Source organism: Callithrix jacchus, chromosome 9 (assembly GCF_049354715.1).
Source record: "Callithrix jacchus isolate 240 chromosome 9, calJac240_pri, whole genome shotgun sequence".
NCBI lineage: Eukaryota > Metazoa > Chordata > Mammalia > Primates > Cebidae > Callithrix > Callithrix jacchus.
In genome coordinates, this window is record NC_133510.1 from 52,825,297 (window position 1) to 52,846,605 (window position 21,309).

Below are 21,309 nucleotides of genomic sequence, written 5' to 3' on the forward strand. Positions count from 1 at the left end.
CTGCCTCGGCTTCCCAAAGTGTTGGAATTACAGGCATGAGCCACCGTGCCTGGCCAAATCTTTCTCTTTTGTGTTTCTGGCAATTTATTTATTAAAAAGATCAAAAATCGGCTTTCATTTCTGCCGTAATTTAAATAGAGCATCACATCATCCTGTTTCCACCCCAGTGTGATCACAGGGATGTGTCTTTCTACGAGCTACCATTTTCTAGATTTGTATCTCCATCACTATCTAAACTCATTGGGTACCCTAACAATTGCCTTCTAGTCATAGTGAGGACTCAGATGCCAATGAAAAAAGGCTCCAAATAGAGCAGGCTGAAACAGACTATCCTAAAGCCTTTAGGCTTTAATACTTCATCTCTGGTATTATTTTGTCATCTTTGTGTCACAGGTCACATTGTCAAAAAGTAACATGAAATACTCACTCTGGGTTGCCTGAAGAACGAGCTGAGTAGAACCAGGTGCCCCCCTTCTCCCAACGAATAGGACTACCCCCAACTTCCCCTTCCCATGGACCAATGTTTGTTTTCATCTGGACTGCAGTTTCAACAGACACTTCCCACTGGCTCCTGGGCCTCTAGGTCCTGGGCAACTATCCTTCTCCCTAAAACCCATAAAGAGCTGATGCCCCAATCCAAAATGCCTGGCACCCATTGACAAGTTTGTGCTCATGCTTGCCTTATACAGAGAGCAATAAGGGGGTCAAGGCCTTTCCTATGGCATACACACCTCCACTGAATGGCCCACAGAGTGCCATTCAGTGGAGTTAACTAACGTTTAGCTGTGCCAGGGGTTACTAATCAAATGACTCATTCAGAATTTCATCCAGAATATAGTTGATGAGGGCTGCAAAGTACATGTAATCTATCCAGTAGTACTTTGTTCATTTAGGTCAAAGTCAGCTCTGAAAGATGACAAAATACCATTCGTTCTGTAGGAAAATTGAGACTTTGAGCTCTGCCCATTATTCAGTTACCCTCTATCTTGATGCTTCTCTCAGGAGCTCTTAGCAGATCAGCAGCAGCCTGTTGGCCACAACTTCAGCAGCAGCCCAGAAGAAACTTGTGAACCAGCAAACAGAGCTGTTTTAGGCTTGATGTGGAAGCTTCTCAGCTGCTAACTTAAATTTGAGGCCAATATTGAAGATTTTGTGCCCTAACGTGTTGACTTAAGCATTGCAGTGTGTGGTGGATGGTCTTTAGTTCTGAATGTATGGAGCGAATACATTCAGTAGAATGCTCAGAAAGTAGAGGTGATGGCTGCATTCAAAACTCCCAGTCTGTGGCCTGAAGTGAAGTAAGTGCTGGCGAGAGAGGACACGTTGCTTCCCATATCACTCTATAGACCTTTCATTCTGTATTCATCCTAATTCTTCACTGCACACACAAATAATTGAATTGTTAACTCAGGCTTTTCTTTTCCTCCTTATTTTAGGGTTTCATATCGTAAATGAACAGCTGCTCACTGCAAAAATGTGGCCATGTTAAGGCTTCATGAGGATGTAGTGTGACTATAAAAGCTGACTCTTGTTAAAGTAGCTACTGAACCATTTCATTGTATCCTTAGGCGCAGCAATGAAACAGTTCCTTAACCATTCACAGCTCCCAGGCCCAGGGAATAAAACAAGAAATGCCCAAGAACTTTAAGCATGTCAGAAGCAAATAAAACTCTTTAAATTCTGAGACTTATTTGCAACCCTGACACCATCACAATACCCATCATGTTGAAGGCAGCCCACGACATCTTTCTGGCCAGTGCTTCAGGCAGAGCACATTCACAAATGTCTTCCGCTATAATAATGTTGAATAGCCAAAATTAGTTTATGACAGTGTGGCATCCTGGTGTATGCTGTTGAAACACAGCTTACAACAGTTTTTACTCCATTGAAAGAGGAGAGCTGCTATTCAAACCTCCACTTCAGTATCAATGAATTGACTGGTCGAACTCACATTTGAAGACAGTCAGTGGAATATGTAAGAGATTCTAAATTTCTTGCTGTTGTCTTCAAGCTTACTTATCTAAGTTCCACTTAACCATATATATGTTATCATTTGTCCAATCCTTAGCAAAAATCACTATTCTATATCAAAAGTTAGCTTGCCTGTGAAGAAAACAGAAATAGCATGTTCTGATGTCTTCTTTGTTACTGAGTGACTCTCTCCTCTCGTATTCTAATGCCGCCTCAGCCACATGTTTATTTCACTGGTGTTTACTGCACACTTACCAAATCCTAGGTAAGCACTGTCCTAGACACGGACACAGTTGAAAGGTCCTGCAGCCCTAGGTGGGAGGATCTCAGAGATTTAAAGCATAAGTGATTAGGCAGTGTTCCTCTTCCCTGGCACTGACAATGACTATATCCCTGCATTTGAATGCAAGATCCTGCTGATGAAATGTTACTTCCCAAAATAATTATTTTCTGAGACATAATGCTTTGACAAGGATGTTTTTAATTCCTACTTTATTTATGAATATATATATGTCTACTCTTTTTTCCAAAGAAACCAATTACAATTCCCTGGCATTTATTGCAGATGAGCAAGAGAGTTCCGGAGCGATTATTTACACCGTGGAGCTTAAACGCTATGGGGGGCCCCTTGGCATCACAATTTCAGGAACTGAAGAGCCGTTTGATCCTATAATCATTTCAAGCCTCACTAAAGGGGGATTAGCTGAAAGGTAAAATGTGAAGTAACTGTTATAATTACCTGTGTCTGAGATGGGCTTCGTTCTTCACAACTACATAAAAACATGCTCCTCTTTCTGTGGTTATCTGTTGGCGTTTAAAAATCTGCACAAAGGATTGATCTTAGAGCTTGAGAACTCTCAGGCAGAGCCCCGACTTGACTCTGAGGGGCATCTTACAGGCAGTAAAAGATGTCATGGGCTTGGCATTGATACCACTCTCTGAAATGTATAAACTGACCACAATTGACTGAAGGTGGATTTGTCTTGTGTCCATTTTGAGAGGAGGAACCTAAAGTTCAGGGGTGTTGAATGGCTTGTCCAATTTTCATTCAGCAAACACTTGCCAAGGCGCTATTACTTGACAGGTGCTGTGCTTAGCTGCTGTGTTTTCAGGAGAGGATGATACAGGTATTGTCTTTGAGGATTATGGGAAACAAAGTGTAGTGATCCATTTTAATAATGTCTTAACATCTGGAATGTCCATTTTTTCCTTTGGCAATCATGCACACGCACAGACACCCACTCCCCACCCTCTGCTAAACTGCATTTCTTTCTGAGAAGTGTTGTCAGACATATAACAAACCCTATAAGCAAATCTGCCCTCCAGTAACCTAACCCAGGAATACACAAATGTATTGTTCCTGCTAATACTTGAAAACAGTGGTGAGCAAAATAGAGACACAACATTGCAGAATGTTGGAGCTGCAATGTACCTTAGAAATAAGCTCATACAACATCTTCATCTGTCAGATGAGAGGACTGAGGCAGCTGAGAAAAGGTTACTCTGTGGAAATTTAATACTCTGATATCAGTGGAGACACCTGTGATATGGTATTCTTCAGGCAGCCCTCTGTCCTGGAGATCTCTGTTAGAGAGACAGTCCTAGGAATCTCTGTTAGAGAGACACAAAAAGCAGATTAATATTTATCTAATTCAGCAACCTACTGGTAAAGTGTTCATGGCTTACAGCATAGATCTTTTATAAACTAGAGATCCTTTATGAAAGAATGAAGAGGTTTTTTTTGTTTGTTTGTTTCAGGGGAAAAAAAGTTCTTCAGAATTGATATAATGGTAGACTTGTTAAGCAGCCCCTCATAACTCATGTGAGCCCGTGTCACTTCTGTTGCCCCAATTGCTGCTGCCAGGCACAGCTGCCACTGCAAGATGTGGCCAGAGCACTGAGTCACAAGCTCCTCTGTGAGCTGGGTAATTCCTCACTTATTGCATTTCAAGTGAGCCAGTACAGCAGGAGGCTGGCAAGTGTGAGTCATACTCTACAGCCATGTGATCCACTCTTCCATTGTTATAAAGAAATACCTGAGGCTGGGCAACTTATAAAGCAAATAGGTTTAATTGGCTCCCAGTTCAGGCCTTAACATCTGCTCAACTTCTGGTGAGGCCTTAGGAAGCTTATAGTCATGGCAGAAGGTAAAGGTGGAGCAGATATCTCACATGGCAAGACTGGGAGGAAGAGAGCTAAGGGGGAGGTCCCACATGCCTTTAAACAACCAGATCTCATGAGAACTCAGAGCAAGAGCTCACTCATCACAAAGGGTACGGTGCCAGGCTATTCATGAAGGTTGTGTCTTCATGATTCAAACACCTCCTACCAGGTCCATCCCCAACACTGGAGACCACATTTCAACATGAGATTTGGAGGGGACACACTTCCAAACTATATCAACAGCCTTCATTCCTGTGTAGAGTTCTGAGTTTTCGTAACATCCCTGAGCTTCCCAGCTATGAGTCTCCTCTTTTCCCAGCAAGTGCTTCCAAAGATAGATATGGTAAACATCAGAATTATATATTCTAATTTGCCAGTTCAGAATTTGGTAAGAATGGGAAGAGAAGGGGGAAAAAAACGGAGGTTTATTAGTTTATTGATCAATGAATTTATTTTCTTTTCCGCATTTCAAGCAGTGTGCTGGGCCTTTTATGTTTGTTTTCCTGTTGAATCCTCAGGGCTTCCCTATGAGGTGATTATCTCCATCATAGATGAGGAAATTGAACACTAAGAGGTTAAAATAAAATACCCAGGTCACACAGCTGTTATGGTGGAGTTGGATTCAAAGGCAGTACTAATTGATTCCTGCGTCCAGCCAGGCCTGATCATATCAGGGTCTGGCAAGTATCCCCATCTCTCTGCAGCTCACTTCTGGTGAGCTGGGTACTGAGTGTGTTACACTTAAGATCTATAGAAAGAAAGGATGCTCCATGCTACCCATCGCTACATTTGTCACTCAACATTGTTCATTTTCTTGGGAGTTTTAGGGGACGTACCCAGTGGCTTGGCTTTCTTGGAATTTAAAAAGCACACAAGTCCATTTTAACAACTAATTAAAACAATTTTTAAAATTTTATTGGAAACTAAAAAGTAATCCACAACAGATGCAGTTATCTTATAACATTGCCCAGGAGAAAGCAAGGAGAAGGGACTTATGGAGACCCTTGCCAAGTCTTTATTATGATGAATGTATATGGTGTGTCAGGGAATTTATATTCAGCACCATGCAGGGATTATTTCTACATCTCCTGTTACTATTTGGTGTTTCAGAACTGGCGCAATCCACATAGGAGACCGAATCCTAGCCATCAACAGCAGCAGCTTGAAAGGGAAGCCTCTGAGTGAAGCCATCCATTTGTTACAGATGGCAGGAGAGACTGTCACCTTGAAAATTAAGAAACAAACAGATGGTGAGTAGTGCATTAGAAGCCACAATTAAGGATTTCCAGTGCATTTTCTTCCTGGAAAGAAAGTGCTAGTGTCTGTGTGTAATTCCAGGGAAACAAATCTCCAGCCACAGAGTATTTGGTATATTTTTATTTAAATTTACTCCTTTCCTTTTGATAAAGCCCAGTCAGCATCGAGCCCCAAGAAGTTCCCCATTTCTAGCCATTTGAGTGACCTGGGGGATGTGGAGGAGGACTCCTCGCCCGCGCAGAAGCCAGGCAAGCTCTCTGATACGTACCCCTCCACGGTGCCAAGTGTGGACAGTGCTGTGGATTCATGGGATGGGTCTGCAATAGACACCAGCTATGGAAATCAAGGTATGTCTTTACTTCGGGGACAGTGGACCATCACTGTTGAAGCCCATGCTTCTCCAAGATTCATCCTCTGCTCCATGAGGAGAATATCTTCATTTAACTTGTGTCTGCTTCAGTGCAGCCACATTCATATTGAACACACTGAATACTTGTATTCAGCCGGCCGTGCATTTTTTTTCTAGTGCTGATGAGGCACTAGCATTTACCAAACACTAACAGGCCCCCATTAGATCTACTGATGGCCAAGTATCCCATCCAGACCTTGTCCTTCAAGCTTAGATTAATATGAGGCAAACTGTACAATAAAGTGGCTTGTTGAATATAGACCCCATTGTCTTATTTTTCAACAAGCTTTCCACAAAGATGGACTGGGGAGTTCTGAAGAGGTGTATTAGAGATTAGTCAATGATTTGTGATTCATTCCTGCCCACTCCTAACTTTTTTTTTCTTTGAGAGATTGGGTCTCACTCTGTCACCCCAGCTAGAATACCCTGGCGCTATCATAGTTTATTACAGCCTCAAACTCCTGGGTTCAAGGGACCTTGCTGCCTCTGTAGCTGGGACTGTGTGCACACACCACCACACCCAGCTGATTTTTACATTTTTTGTAGATATGGGGTCTTGCTATGTTGTCTAAGCTGGTGTCAAACTTCTAGCAAGTCTCCCACCGTGGCCTCCCCAAGTGCTGGGATTATAGGCATGAGCCACCATGCCCTTTCCCTGAATGTTTATAATTAGAGAGTTATAATCACAATATAGGAAAGTATAGAGCAGATTTTTCTTCATAGGTGTCATCATCATGTGAAGAAATACTGTCTACATTAAAAGTTAAGCCTCACTCATGGAGTATAAACAAATAAAAAGCGTCAGACTAAATACACAGCATGAACTAATACCTTCTTTGAAAAAATGTTTTCCTCCCAGCGATCCATAGCATCAAAAAGGGAGTATGTCAAAACTTCTTGGTTTTTCTCCTCATCTGGGCCTTACCTTCTCTCATGTCCTATATAAATTCCAGCCCCTGAATCCTTTGTTTGCTCTGGGTTTCAGTCAGTCAAATAATAAAACACATGAACAGTTTAGAGAACACGTTTGGGTGTAAGGGCTGCTTTGTCACTGAGCTCACTGTACTTTCAGGAGAGTCTGGATCCAGTTTGCTCTCTGCTGGTTTTCCTAGTCTCCTTCTCTCAGCCTGCCTATGTCATGTCCCTCTCTGTTAAGTCCTCTGGTTAAAATATATATATGAGAAAAAACTGGAAAAAAATGAAAAGATATAATATTTACAAGTTGTCAAGTTGTTATTTTCATTAGAGATGATACTGGAGTTGGGTGGAGAAAATACTTTGAACACCTGAATAGAACTGGGGCTTTAACTTCTCTGGCAATGAGTTTTTCCAAGTCATAATACCTTGTGACAAGTTTGCCTATGCCACCAAATAACAGACCTTCGGACTGTCTTAGAATTGAAGGGCCACCAGAACACATGGGTGAAGGACAGAAGTCACATTCTATTGGAGTAGACTCAGGTTTATTTATCAACATATTGTGTACTGGTTATTTATTCATGTATTATTTGTGTATTGCTTATTAGTGTGGAGATATTTTTGTTACCAGAGATTTCTGGGAGGGTGCTATTGATGTGAATTAGTTCTGCCCCATAAGGTGGTCCATAAGACCTTATCTACTCCATTCCTTGAAACCATAGAAACAGGACCATGAGAAGCAAACTGAATATAGGACCTGCCCCTCACGAGTAAAAGATGAAAAACCATTTGTTATTTATGAAGCATTTTGAAATTTTGAATCGTAGTCATAATAGTACCTTTTGCATTCACAATTTAGACATTTTTATGAGTTTGAAGGGAACTAAGGGATAAGTAGAGACAATGGCAATCAGGATAAAATCAAAGTACTCCAAGGTAACAAAAAAATAGTAATTCTTTATATATGTAGAACACTCTAGCGTTTACAGAGCACTTGTGCATAACTAATCCTCATTAATTCTTGTAACAAACATGGAAATTGAAGGCAGGATTTCAGTGTTTGGAAAGGGTTTAGGAGTCAGCTAGTCTGACGTCCAGTGCAGCCCTTGATGCCAGGTCCTTCCTCACTGCAAGCTGAGACACGCTGCACAGACTTGAGCGCCCAAGGTAACAGGTTGTTCCTTGTGCTGAGGCGCCCCCTGCCTCAGTCTCCACATGGCTCTGATAACTTGAAAGCTCTCACTTGTATTGAGCTGCAGTGTGCCTATTAGTCCTAGCTTTACCCTCAAGGACATTCTGAACTAGACTAAAGGGTCTTCTCCTGACAGCCCCTCAGATCCTAGGAGACAGCTATCAGGTCTCAGTTGAGGCTTTTCTTTTCCAAGCAAAATAGCCCCAGAACTTTTAACTGTGCCTTCTATAATTTACTGAAGAGTATTTCTATAGTCCTGTGGGCCTCCTTTCTGAATGTGCTCTAGTTTGCCTGTATGCCTGTTGAAGTGTAGCAGTCAGAAAGGAAAATCAGCCTGACAGCCCGGAGCAAAGCAAGCTTGTCACTGACATCATTGAAGACAGGAGAACTGATCTATGACGCCTACCTCAACATAAGAATTTTAGTGGTCATGGCACATCTGTCAGTCATTTTGACCTTATAGTTTACCAAGATCTCAAAGTCTTGTGAAATGTTTTTTTTTCTTTACTTGTGATACACCACATCTCTCCAGATTGTGCTTGTGAGGTTGACTTTTTAAAAGTAAGGCACAGCTGGGCACGGTGGCTCAGGCCTGTAATCCCAGCACACTGGGAAGCTGAGGTGGGCAAATCACCTGAGGTCGGGGGTTTGAGACACACCTGAGCAACATGGTGAAACCTCATCACTACTAAAAATACAAAAATTAGCCAGGCATGGTGGCACATACCTGTAATCCCAGCTACTCAGGTGGCCGCGGCAGGAGAATCACTTGAACCGGGAGGCAGAGACTGCAGTGAGCTGAGATAGCACCACTGCACTCCAGCCTGGGCAATAGAACAAGACTATGTCTGAAAAAAATAAAAGCAAAATTAAAAGCAAGGCATAGAATCGTACTTTTATTTTTCCTATTCAGTGTTATGTTGTGAGATACAGTTTATCTTTCCAGCCTGTCCCTTCAGCCTCTCAGCAGGCTCTCTGCCTTGTCCCAGGAAGCTCCTGCACGTTCTCTCTGTTCCCATTAAGGCTGTAACAGTTGCTTCGTTCCCAGGAAGCTGTTGCGCCTCCATAGTGTACATCTTCCTCCTGGGGCTGGAAATGATGTCTTTGCAACCACATTCCTTACTGTTCTCTGCTTCTTCTCTAAAATGTCAAGCTTGCCCCACTCATTCCTTCAACCAGTATGTAATGACTGGCTCAATATCAGGCCCATAGACCATGTGGGTATACTGTTAGGCAAAGGAGACATGGTCTCTGCTCTGGAAGAGGTTGCCTGGCTGAAGGGCCAGTCAGTTGACAGGTAAACAAACAGTGGCCCTATCACTTCACTAGTAAAAAGGGAAATAGAATGGAATGAGAAACGCTCGTGGGGGAAGAAGGGATGTGTTTAAGGAAGTCCCACAAGGGGCTGACCCTCAATTCCACTGTGTAGGTCTAGCTTGCTGATTTCTTCCAGTTAGCATCAGGGTTAGCGTCTTTCACTCCCCATTGCCTTCCCCTTTAGGTTTCTCGTGCCCTTCTGCCTTATCAAAATCTTAGGCATTTGGCCTCCTTGCATCTAATTTATTCTTCCTTCAACTCTGAGAAAACCCTATGACTGCTTTACTTGGACTTAACAAAGGTCAATACAAGAGGAGACTGGCAAATTGGTGGTGGTACATAGACTGCCATTCTCATGGGCTGAGTAGCTCTTATGCTGTCTGTAACTTTTGACTCTCAACTCAGATAGTTATGTTTCTATCTTATTTTTCCTCCCTTTTAAGGTCATTTTGATTATTTGTACTCTCTTAGAAAAAGTTATTTTAGCCAGATGTCAAATGTATTTTCATATAATTAAGGAATCTCTTATTTAACGCTTTTATATTTTCTCAGTTTCTATATTATATCCATAATATTGTTCCTTAATTGGTATATCTGTGGTTTTATTATTTTCCCCATGATTCAATTAGTAACAGTTTGTTTGGTTTTTATTTTTTCCCTAGACAACTGACTCTTGCATTTATTTATTAGTTATACTCTAGGTTTTCTTCACATAAAATTTTACTTTTAATGTGATTAACTCTTTCAATTAGTAACAGTTTGTTTGATTTCTTTGTTTGGTTTTTATTTTTCCCCAGTCAACTGACTCTTGCATTTATTTATTAGTTATACTCTGGGGTTTTTTTCCCCCACATAAAATTTTACTTTTAATTTGATTAACTCTTTCATTCAGTTCCTTTTAAATATTATTGCTTTTCTGATTTAAATTGGGTGCATAATTTATTTTCATTGTTTTATAAGTATATATTCCTTCTTTGTGTTTTCATAAGGATGATTACTGATAAAGGACAGCAATGTGCAGTCAGAATCCAACTTTAATGTCATTAAAAATACAAATACTACATACAGAGGATAGCACAGAGTAGAAAACTCAACAGTATCCTCCTCTATTCATTTGCAGGGTTTCATTTTTCTCTTCCATTTCATTTCTGATCTCTACAAACTCATGTTTCATCATCATCTTGCCTTGACCAGTTTCCCCTGAGCTCTTATATTTCTGCTTTGATCTCTTGTTTTATAGAGGTGATGGCTTTGCTGTGTAAGTTTTAAACTTTGTGATTATTTCTATTTGGTCATGTTTATCATTTGCTCTGAAGCAGGCTTTTTCTCATGAGTATTCTTCATCAGCTATTGCTTTGTTTTTCTATGCCTTTACTCTCATTTCTCTGATATTTACTTGGTATACATGTTATGCCAATTCCTTTTCAATCACTGCTCACCACTGAATAAGATGAGTTCTTCCTGAACTGAAAGTTGCTAGAGCTTCTGAGAAGATCCCAGTTTGTGTTCCAGGCTACCAAATGTACCCCAGTTCCAGCATGGTACATGTGAGTGAGTTCTTCCCCAGCTACCAGAGAGCAGCAACAGTAGGCTGCTCACAAGGTGGAATTCCTCTCTGCTACCCTGCCTCATTGAGCAATTGCTCCCTTCAGTCTGTGGCATGTGTTCTCTTTCCCTGACTTTACATTGATGCCAAATGGGGTCACGGGTACTTCCTGCCACCAGCCATGCCGTGCATTCTGGTGTTCCAAACAAAGCATTGGAGTTTTGCCTCATGCCACAGTCCCTGCTCTGGTAGACTGGGTTGTCTACCAAAGAGTAGTTTGGTAGTTCTGGCCATAGGTGTCTTGTCTCCACTCCTTACCACCTTCCCATTTCACTTCCACTGAATTAATATATTATTTATTTTCTTATGTATTATGGTTTGAGATTTCACAAACATTCTAGTTCTGATGAAGATGGAATTTGCATTCTGTCATTTGTCATCACTTCTTGTCTTGAGGTAATTTCTGGGAGAAGAGAGAACTGTCTTTGCATTGACATTTTAAGACCACAGCCGCATCTAAATACTTTGAATATTTCTTGGCAAGATCAATTACAAATAGTTACACAAACATATGATTTGATTTTTCTCATCCTTCACAGAACTGGGTCTTTAGGAAGCAAATTTGGCAGGGAATTATCTGGCTCACTTTCCTGTACTAAAATTGGTTTCCAAGAATGAAAGTAATAGCAAAAGCTTCAGTCCCAAAATAGTGGAGATGAAAATTGAATTCTAAACTTTATGAATATGAACCAACACTGATTAGTTCACTTTTCTAAATTAATGCTGAGTGTGAATTAAAAGCTACAAATATTAATCTGCATTAGTACAGAAAACCAAATATTACAAGGTTGGAATGTCAGAATTTTACAAATATCTAAGGCATAGTTACTCTAAAAATAAAAATAATCCTATCAAGATTCCATCTACTTTCAGAAGTACCTACTTTCCTATTTTCCATTTGTGCAAATGAAGACTTATTTTTTGTGAAGACCTATTTGCCATCATGCAGACAAATAAAACTAAACATTAATATCAGTGAAAGGAATCTGGACTAAATTTTACACCTCACATTATGATACAACATGTGAGACCACATGGAAATCCAGATGCAATAGAAATAAAGATGGGAAAAGAAAAAGTTGCCAATTCTAAACCAAACGAGGCCAGACACGCTGGCTCACACCTGTAATCTCTGCACTTTGGGAGGCCTAGGCAGGCGATCAGTAGGAGTTCAAGACCAGCCTGGCCAACATGGTGAAACCCTGTCTCTACTAAAAATACAAAAATTATCCTGACATGATAGTGCATGCCTGTAGTCCCAGCTACTTCGGAAGCTAAGGAAGGAGAATTGCTTGAACCTTAGAAGCAGAGGTTACAGTGAGCCAAGGTCATGCCACTGCACTCCAGCCTAGGCAACAGAGTGAGACTCTGTCTCAAAATAAATAGATAAATAATAATTAATATGTTAATTGACCCCTTCATCAGTTTCAAGTCCATTGAGAAATAGAAATAAGAGTCAGCTATGGATTAAAATATCAGCATTTTATTTTTTGCTAGAAAAAGCTGGCAAATAATATTCTGATTGGCCCTGCAGTCAGAATCAGAATAATTATTTTCCTAGCCTTAATCCAAGCCTAGACATTGAAATTTAAATGAGACATAAATCAGAGTTACAGAGCAAACCATACCCGAACTGATTACCAGTCAGTGCATTTAGGTTCAGCTGAAGAGAACGGAAAACTCTAACAATACATTGACTTAAATTATAAAGAAGCAGGTACTTCGAGCTGGTATGTAACTCCACAGTGTCATCAGAGGCCCATGCTTCTAAATATATCTGCTCTATTATGCTTAGCCCTTGACTTCCATCCTTAAGGTCGCCTCATAGTCCAAGACAGTTACTGGGGCTCCAGCAATTTCAGACTGCCTTCCAGACAGCAGTAACAAAGGTTGTAAGGAGCCTTCTGAGAAATCCCCTTTAGCCATGTCATTGGCCAGAACATTTCACAAAGTTGTATCTAGCTTTGAGAGATGCTAAGAAGTGTAGTTTTAGTCTGAGCAATAATCTGCTCACTCTGAAACTGGTATTCTAGTACTAAGGATGAAGAGGAGAATGTTCTGATGAGCAATTGGTAGTCTGCCATAGTTATCTAACTGTCCAGTCACGCCCTTCCTTGCCTCCATCAAGCTCAGGGAGCCCCAAGACTGTGACCCAGGCTTGTTGATCACACAGCACAGCAGCAATGGGAGAGGAAGAGTCTGGAGAAAGCCAGGAAGGGGCTGAATGACATGCCCAGTGTTCTTTTCCAAAACTCACCAGTTAGGTAAATCACATTCCTCCTATGGGGAGGAATAAGTACACATGGTAAGAGGGCCCAGAATATTCGTGGAATACTTTTCCCTCCTTAGGAGCAGAACAGAGACCCATAATAGAATCAAGGTCCTGTTTACCCTGACTGTACCTTTACCAGGCTCCCTTCTGCTTAGCCAACACATTTTATTGTTTTTGAGACAGTCTCACTCTGTCACCCCGGCTGGAGTGCAGTGGCATGACCTTGGCTCACTGCAACCTCTGCCTCTCGGGTTCAAGAGATTCTCCTGCCTCAGCCTCCAGAGTAGCTGGGACAACGGGCATGCATCACAACACCCAGGTAATTTTTGTATTTTTAGTTAGAGACGGGGTTTCGCCATATTGGCCAGGCTTGTCTCTAACTCCTGGCCTCAAGTGGTTCACCTGCCTCAGGCTCCCGAAGTTCTGGGATTACAGGCATGAGCCACCGTGCCCACCATGCACTGTCTTACCCAACAGTTCTGACTAGTAAATACTGACTTGTTATCTAATCCAAGCTTACATGTCATTTTTCCTTTGGCACCCTTCATGACCCATGTTCCAGTCCCCAAACCAGTCTCTGTCCTTCCATACGAGTGTACCTAGACTAGAAGGATGACACTCTCACATGCTACTGGAACTCCCTTTCTATGCCTCTGTCTTCTCCTTCTCCCATACATATTCCAAATAATGCCGTTTCTGAGGACAGGAACCAGTTTTATTTTGTCTTTGCATTTTAGTTTCTGATGCTTAGACACCCAAATGTTTACTGCCTTAGTAATGCTGAGACTTATCTCTTTTCCTTGTCTCCCTGCTTTAAAGATAAGGAAACTGAGATCTTGAGAGGTTGAAGGGTTTAGTAAACAGTAACAGTGGGCATCTGGGTGCATTAAAACCTCATTGTGTTCTAGAAACTTTCATAAGGTGTGCGTTCATTCTTAATTCTGTCAACCTGGCAAAGTACCTGTTGTTATCCCCAGTTTACACTGAGATTAATTTGCAGGGATGTGAAGCGAGAAAGTGGCTGAGCTAGGATTTGAATCTTGGTCTTTTCTTACTTGACTTTTATTAAGTTTTATTTATTTATTTATTTATTTTTGAGACAGGGTCTTGCTATGTTTGAACTCCTGGGCTCAAGGGATCCTCTTATCTCAGCCTCTCAAGTAGCTGATATTACAGGCATGCATAACCATGCCCAGTTACTTTTCCTTTTTTGTGACAGGATCTAACTTTGTCACCCAGGCTGGAGGGCAGTTGTGCAATCTTGGCTCACTGCAGCTTCAACAACCAGACTTAGGCAATCCTCCTACCTCAGCCCCCCAAGTAGCTGGTATGCACCACCATGCCCACCTAATTTGGGGGGAATTCTGGGGTGTCTTTTTTTTTTGTAGAGTCGGCTGATTGCCCAGGCTGATCTTGAACTCCTAAGCTCAAGCGATCTGCCTGCCTCAGCCTCCCAAAGTACTAGGCGTGAGCCACTGTGCCTGGTCAACTTTTCTTCCTTTAATATCTTGGTTAGCACAGCATGGACTAAGGAAGAGCTGAGATCAGGTTTTCTGACTTTCTCATCCAAAGAGATTTGAATCCTATCCCTTTTCTTTCTCTGCTTTGTTGTAATGCAATAATCATTTAATAGTGCTTTTTAAGACAAGGCATTCTTATTAGTGATACACATGCCTTTCAGAGTTAGCAGTTTCCTACTGATGGTGGTGCACATCTGCTCAAGCCCATTCTTGTGCTCTTGCCTAAGTCTCCAAGAACTACTTATTATTCCAATAACAGTTGGAAAGCAAGTCAGTCTACAAAGCTGAAATTTCACCAGGGAACTCAGTGGTCATCCGGGTTGATGCTTATCAGAAAAGGATACTCCAGGAGGGCACCATCAATTAGCATTTGACTTTCAGAAAGGTTGAAGGTTGAAACCAATTAAGGACAATGAAGTACAAGCTTCTCCAAACTCATATCATAAAAACTGAGACTCCATGTATTTGGGGTTGGTTTGGTTGGTTCAGAAGGAGAAAATGGTTAGTCCATCAGAGGCAGCCAGGCTGGAATTCACTGCTACTTAGTCCCCCTTCAAAAGAAGACACACACGTGTTTCCTTAAGTCAACACTTCTGACAGAAAACTGCATTCATCACACGAGACTTCTTCCCAGATGGCTAACCACACTTCTGCAGTTATCTGGGAAAAAGAGAGAGAATGAGATATTGAACTATAAATATTTCCTCTGCTCCAGGATTATCTAATCCTTGGTATCCTAAAATAGAAGGTTCCTAGAGTATTTCCATCATGTGGTCATATGCATTGCCCTGGGTTCTTGAGATCAAATCCTTTGATCAGAGAGTATTATCCTTCAGACATCCTGCTTTCCTTGGGCTTTAAACTAGTAGCAAAAATGGCATTAGAGGCTCCAACAACAGGTGGAGAGAATGTGAATGGGGAAGAGGAAGCAGGGATATCATGGAGACAGAATCATCTTATGCGATCAGGCCATTTAACTGTACCTGAAAACACAGGTCCAGGTCTGTTTGCTTATTAAATGATTTAAGCACAGTAAGAAACCCATATCATATTGCAACCCAGTGCATTCATGTAAATACACATGCACACACACGTCACAATCTGAAGTAGCAGATGAAGGCGTATGTGATGATTAGAGCACAAGTTACCTGCAGTCGAGCCCCTGCTCTCCCACTTGAACCCCTAAAATAATTTTCAAGAACTTTATACCCCATCGCCTGCTAAAAGTTGTTGTCTAAATATTTTTCTCACAAAATGTAAATACTTGCAAAGAGTATAATTTCAAGTTTGTTGTAAATATGCTTTAAAAATATTTCTGTCAAAATCTTGGAACTACAGCTTCAACTCAAATTTGTGGGAGGTGTCCATTATACAACCTAATTGCCGAAGCCATTCCTCACTGTCTCACCTGTCAGGTTAATCAGAGGTAACTTCATAGCAGAAAAAAAGTCAGCATTTTGCAGTTCAAATAAACAATAAACACAGCAGGCTCCTTATTCCTGACATCCATTGCCCTTCTGAATTCTCTAAGACAGAGTGATAGATGGATGAGAGAGAGGGGTGAAAGCCTTGCCATGAAGTTTGTGCCTGGTTGAAATAAAGCCTTGCTCCCTACAGACCTCATCATAGAAACAAGCCTTTTTCAAATTATCCCTTGATTTGGCAGCTGGGAGTTTATATCCCAGGGCCCAAGCACTTTCAAAGCTTTGAAATGGGGCCAGCCCGATGGCTCACGCCTGTAATCATAGTACTCTAGGAGCCCAAGGAAGGTGGATTACCTGAGGTCAGGAGTTCGAGACCACCCTGGCCAACATGGTGAAACCCTGTCTTTACTAAAAATACACAAATTAGCTGGGTGTGGTGGTGCATGCTTGTAATCCTAGCTACTTGGGAGACTGAGGTAGGAGAATCGTTTGAACCCATGAGGTGGAAGTTGCGGTGAGCTGAGGTCGCACCACTGCACCCCAGCCTGGGTGACAGAGCAAGACTCCATCTCAAAATGATTTGAAATGGACGAGAAATATGTCTTTCGTTTGTAAAGTGGCAGGAGTACAGTTGTGAAAGAGGAAGTGAGAAGGGAGAACTAACTGGCAGGTCTCAGCTAAGCCAGTTTTGGGAAGAATTGCATCTAGAACTTTAGGATCTGAAAACCAATTCTCCTAACATTATGACTTGAACTCTCAAGAAAGTTTGCAAGTAGCCTTAGGTACTTAAAACCACTGTTCTAAGCCTTCAGTGTTTTAAATGCAAATAATAATAGTACCTACCTCCAAACATGGCTCTGAAGAAGAAAAGTGATACAAATGAAGTCCTTGGTGCACAGTGAGCACACTGTGTTCACTATTGTCATTATCATTGCTGTTGCTATTCCAGTCCTCTACTGGTTAACGATGTCATTTCTCAATGAACTAAGTCATCTTTGGGCCCAGTGCTAACACCTTGTTTATGTTTTAGGCACTAGTTTTCAGGCCTCAGGATACAATTTCAACACGTATGACTGGAGGAGTCCAAAACAAAGAGGCAGCTTGTCCCCGGTAACTAAGCCTCGAAGCCAGACTTACCCAGATGTGGGGCTGAGTAATGAAGACTGGGACCGGTCCACAGCCAGTGGGTAAGATTTTCAACCAATGCTGCCTCATCCAAGACAACTTCATGGTCATGTGAGCAAGATTTGAACTTCTGTACTTCCAGTGGCACATATTGTTAGTATGAGCTTCTTAAAGCCACCATAATCATCCATGCTGGCCATGTGGCAGAATTCTAAAAGCTGCCTGATCAGTGGCAGCCTGGGCACCACCACACCACAACAGGGCAAGGGGTCAGTTTCCCCTAACAAAAACAGTAGTAGCACCTGGGGAAAAGCTGCTTCTCTAAACTTCATACTCCCTTATGAGAAGTAGGTCCCTCCCCTTTATTTTATTTTATTATTTTTTGAGACAGATTCTCACTCTGCTGCCCAGGTTGGAGTGCGATGGCACGATCTTGACTCACTGCAACCTCCACCTCCCAGGTTCAAGCGATTCTCTTGCCTCAGCCTCCCAAGTAGCTGGGATTACAGGCATGCACTACCATACCTGGCTAATTTTTGTATTTTTAGTAGAGATGGGGTTTCACATTGGCCAGGCGGATCTCGAACTCCTGACTTCATGATCCACCCTCCTTGGCCTCCCAAAGTGCTGGGGTTGCAGGCATAAGCCACCGCACCAGGCCTTTTTTTTTTTTTTTTTTTTTTTGAGACTGGGTCTCACTCTGTCACCCAAGCTACAGTTCATTGGTGTGATCTCAGCTCACTGCCACCTGTGCATACCAGGTTCAAGTGATTCTCCCCCCTTATCATCCCCGCCCCCAGTAGCTGGGATTACAGGTGCCTGCCACCACACCTGGCTAATTTTTGTATTTTTAATAGAGATGGGGTTTTACCATGTTGGCCAGTCTGGTCTCAAACTCCCTTCTTCAAGTTGTCTGCCCACCTAGGCCTCCCAAAGTGCTGGGATTACAGGCATGAGCCACCCCATCTGGCTCCTTTCCTTTCTTTTAAAAGTTAGTTTCACATTAAGTTACATTTTTTTTAAACATATATCATGGATCTATCTTTTCAGCAAAATATATTTTACTATTTTGTTTATTACCAAAACGTTTTAAGGAAATTTATAAAACGTGATATCATTTGGTTTATTTATAAGTGGGGAAAACATGTTTCCCTCTTCGAGATAAATTTGGTTTCTCTTTCCTTGTAGATATAGCAGCTAAAATACATTCCTGACGTTCCATCCCATTTCAATAGGGCCATGTGGCTACAGCCTATTTAGCAGCAGCCACAAATAGTCTGAAATCCAGTAGTAAGACCACGGACCAGCCTTTCCATCTTCACAACAGTACATTTCCTAAAGCGTCCCTCTGCTGAAGCTCATGTACTTGGAGGACACAGATGGAAGAAAGCCAGATCCAAAATGACTGTCTTTCTATATTTTGTGTGAGGTGAAGGAGAGAGATTCTGGATACCATACACATATGTCTAGCAAGTTCCTAAGCTGGTCTGTGTTTCTTCACAACAGTTTTGCAGGGGCTGCTGATAGTGCAGAGACAGAACAAGAGGAGAACTTCTGGTCTCAAGCGCTGGAAGATTTGGAAACCTGCGGACAGTCAGGAATTCTGAGAGAACTGGAGGTAGCCTTGGTCCTGCTACTTACTTTTATTGTTTCTACATTCATTTTTTTCGGTCCTTTTAAGTTTGCATTTCTCACACCAGTTCATTTAAAAGCTTTAACCCCTTTCCACAGGAGAAAGCTGACAGGCGTGTGTCTTTGAGAAACATGACTCTCTTGGTAGCTACCCTTTATGTTTATATTTTTGCTTGTGAAGCTGCCTTCCCTACCCTTTTGCCTTCTGGACAGCAATTTGATTTTATACAATGCAGTCAAAAGTATTTATTTCCCCATCTCCACCCCTTGAGCTTACTGACTTGTGGCTTCTGCCATTGCTCCCTGCTATCCCTGACTGTCTCTGTTTCCCACCAGTTCGCTAAAAAGCGAGCTAAGTCTCCCAGCAGTGGCGCATCCCATTCTCTTAGTTGCTTTAGAAAGGTTTATTTGGCATGTTTTCATTTGTACCTGGTATAGAAATTAATTTGATCGTTAAGAGGAACATAAAAGGAAATTCTATTTTACTTTGTTTTGTCCTTAAAGTAGATGACAATGCAGCTGCTGAAAAAGGCCAGTCTGTTTGATAAGCAGCAAAAATATTACATAGTACTTTGCTGTTAATTGAAAATCCTGATTCCATCCATGTTAACTGAGTGTAAATTCAAGGAAGAATGCGATGGAGTGTAATAGCTGAACTCCTGGTGAGTTCTTTAATCAAAGCCATGAATTTGCTGATGGTATTCACACTTTAGTCTGGGAAGTCCTGGACTATTTCCTTTTATGTTCTTTTAAATTTTCTGAGCTGTAAAAAATAAAGTGGCAAAAGTCTCATTTTTATTTTGATGCCATATGAGGTTCCCAAGTCACCATAAGGAATGTGAATGGCATAATGGGGTGAAACTCTTGCAATTCTAAAATGATTATTCATCTTTATATTATTTTGCTTCTCAATTGCATGTGTGGATATTTTATGTGATTCTAATGTTTGTGAATCTGCAGAGAATTATCAAGAAAAATATTAGTTTGAACTTGTAGACATCATAGTATTACCTGGCATGAATTGCAGCTTCAGAGCATAATTAAAGGTCCTGGACATGGATAATCCTATAAAATCTAAACGAAGTAAGATGTTGCAATGATTCCTTTTTATACAACTTTCAAAAAGAGCAGAATGCATAAGTATCAGCTGGCTTATTTAAACCTGTACCACCTTCTGCATGTAGAATGATGAAGAAAAGTGGCCCAAACTGAATAACGAGCACAATTCACAATTCTTGAACATAGCTCTGCTTTTGGAAGCATGTTTTGGCTCATCCAGCTTTTTCATTGTGCAATTTAATACTTCTCTTCTGAAGAAAAGCTATTCTTCTAATGGCTTATTTTACATTAGGCAAAAAGAAAATGATGTAAAAAGTAATACAGTGGAGTTCTGTTTTCATCCAGAAATTGAGTTATCCATCAGCAAGAATAGAAGTTATGTTGCCACAGCCTGTGAGTTTGCTCCAACATAGCTCCAGACAGGTGTGGCCCTTGACATTATTATGCAGAAAGCAAATAAGTTGAATTTATAAGCCAAAGGGAAATTAAATCCTTAACTAGGATGAATGACTGGCAAAGTCATAGAGTCATATTTACACTTTTATCACAAAGAATATTCGTTTTTGATTTAAGTGAATTCCATTCCCTTGATTGGAAATGCTATTATACAAAAAAAATATTGGAGCTAGATTCTTGCCCGTTAATTTTACATCCAGCATTAAAAGTTAAAGCACATTATAATACTAATAAATGTAGACAGTTAGCTAAGATGAAAGATGATTACAATTGAAATGCAAATGAAAATTAATTTACTAATCATTTTCCCTATTGCTAGTAATAATTTAGATTCAACTTTAACACTGAAAAAATGTATAGCTTTAACAAAGGAGAAAAATTTGAATGAGTCTTGGACAAGTTTTTAACCTCTCTGATCAGATATTTCTTCTATAAAATGTGGGAATTATAATGAGCTAGTAATTATGTGGCACTTAAGTGTTCAATAAGTATTCAATAAAAGTTAACTATTAGTATTTTTACCCTTTCTTGATTAATGAACACTGCTTTAACTATTTTTTGTTTAGCATAATATAGGAAGAAGATTTAAATGTCACATAGAGAACTCTAGGTTGCCTTAGGGATAATATACAGTTATGAATTGTGGCAAGTGAAAACAGGTAACACATACTCTTGAGACCAAAGCAAATCTTAGGTAATTAAAAATAGTTTTTTAGCTTTTTATTTTAGTTTTTATATTTGTGTTTTAGCTTTTATGTTCCTCCTTAGATGCTACCTAAAGTTCATTTAAACAAAGCAATCAAACTTATTGCTGTACATTCACCTACTTACTTGAAGATGTGAACCAAAGAATTAAGGATAGCATCTCATTTCTTCCATGAGAACCTTTTCTAAATCAATTTGTAATTTCTTCAATGGCAGCTAAGACTCATCAAAGCAAAACTGTGGTCTCCCAGATGTAGTGATTAAGTGTTTTACTTCCAATATG

At 40.8% G+C, this 21,309-nt stretch overlaps 1 protein-coding gene across 24 annotated transcripts in view; it reads left to right on the forward strand.

Moving 5' to 3' along the window:
• The window catches only part of GRIP1 (glutamate receptor interacting protein 1), a 726,295-nt gene that overhangs the window by 679,648 nt on the left and 25,338 nt on the right, over positions 1-21,309 (forward strand). For 13 of the 24 annotated variants that reach the window (XM_035256174.3, XM_035256165.3, XM_035256169.3 and 10 more), the window contains 6 exons: positions 2,537-2,681; positions 5,245-5,384; positions 5,544-5,738; positions 17,080-17,236; positions 18,681-18,792; positions 18,906-18,950. In XM_035256174.3, the coding sequence (XP_035112065.1) occupies positions 2,537-2,681; positions 5,245-5,384; positions 5,544-5,738; positions 17,080-17,236; positions 18,681-18,792; positions 18,906-18,950 (794 nt within the window). The remainder of the gene's footprint in view (positions 1-2,536; positions 2,682-5,244; positions 5,385-5,543; positions 5,739-17,079; positions 17,237-18,680; positions 18,793-18,905; positions 18,951-21,309) is intronic. The other 11 variants (XM_078336115.1, XM_078336116.1, XM_035256177.3 and 8 more) reach the window with 1 other exon arrangement.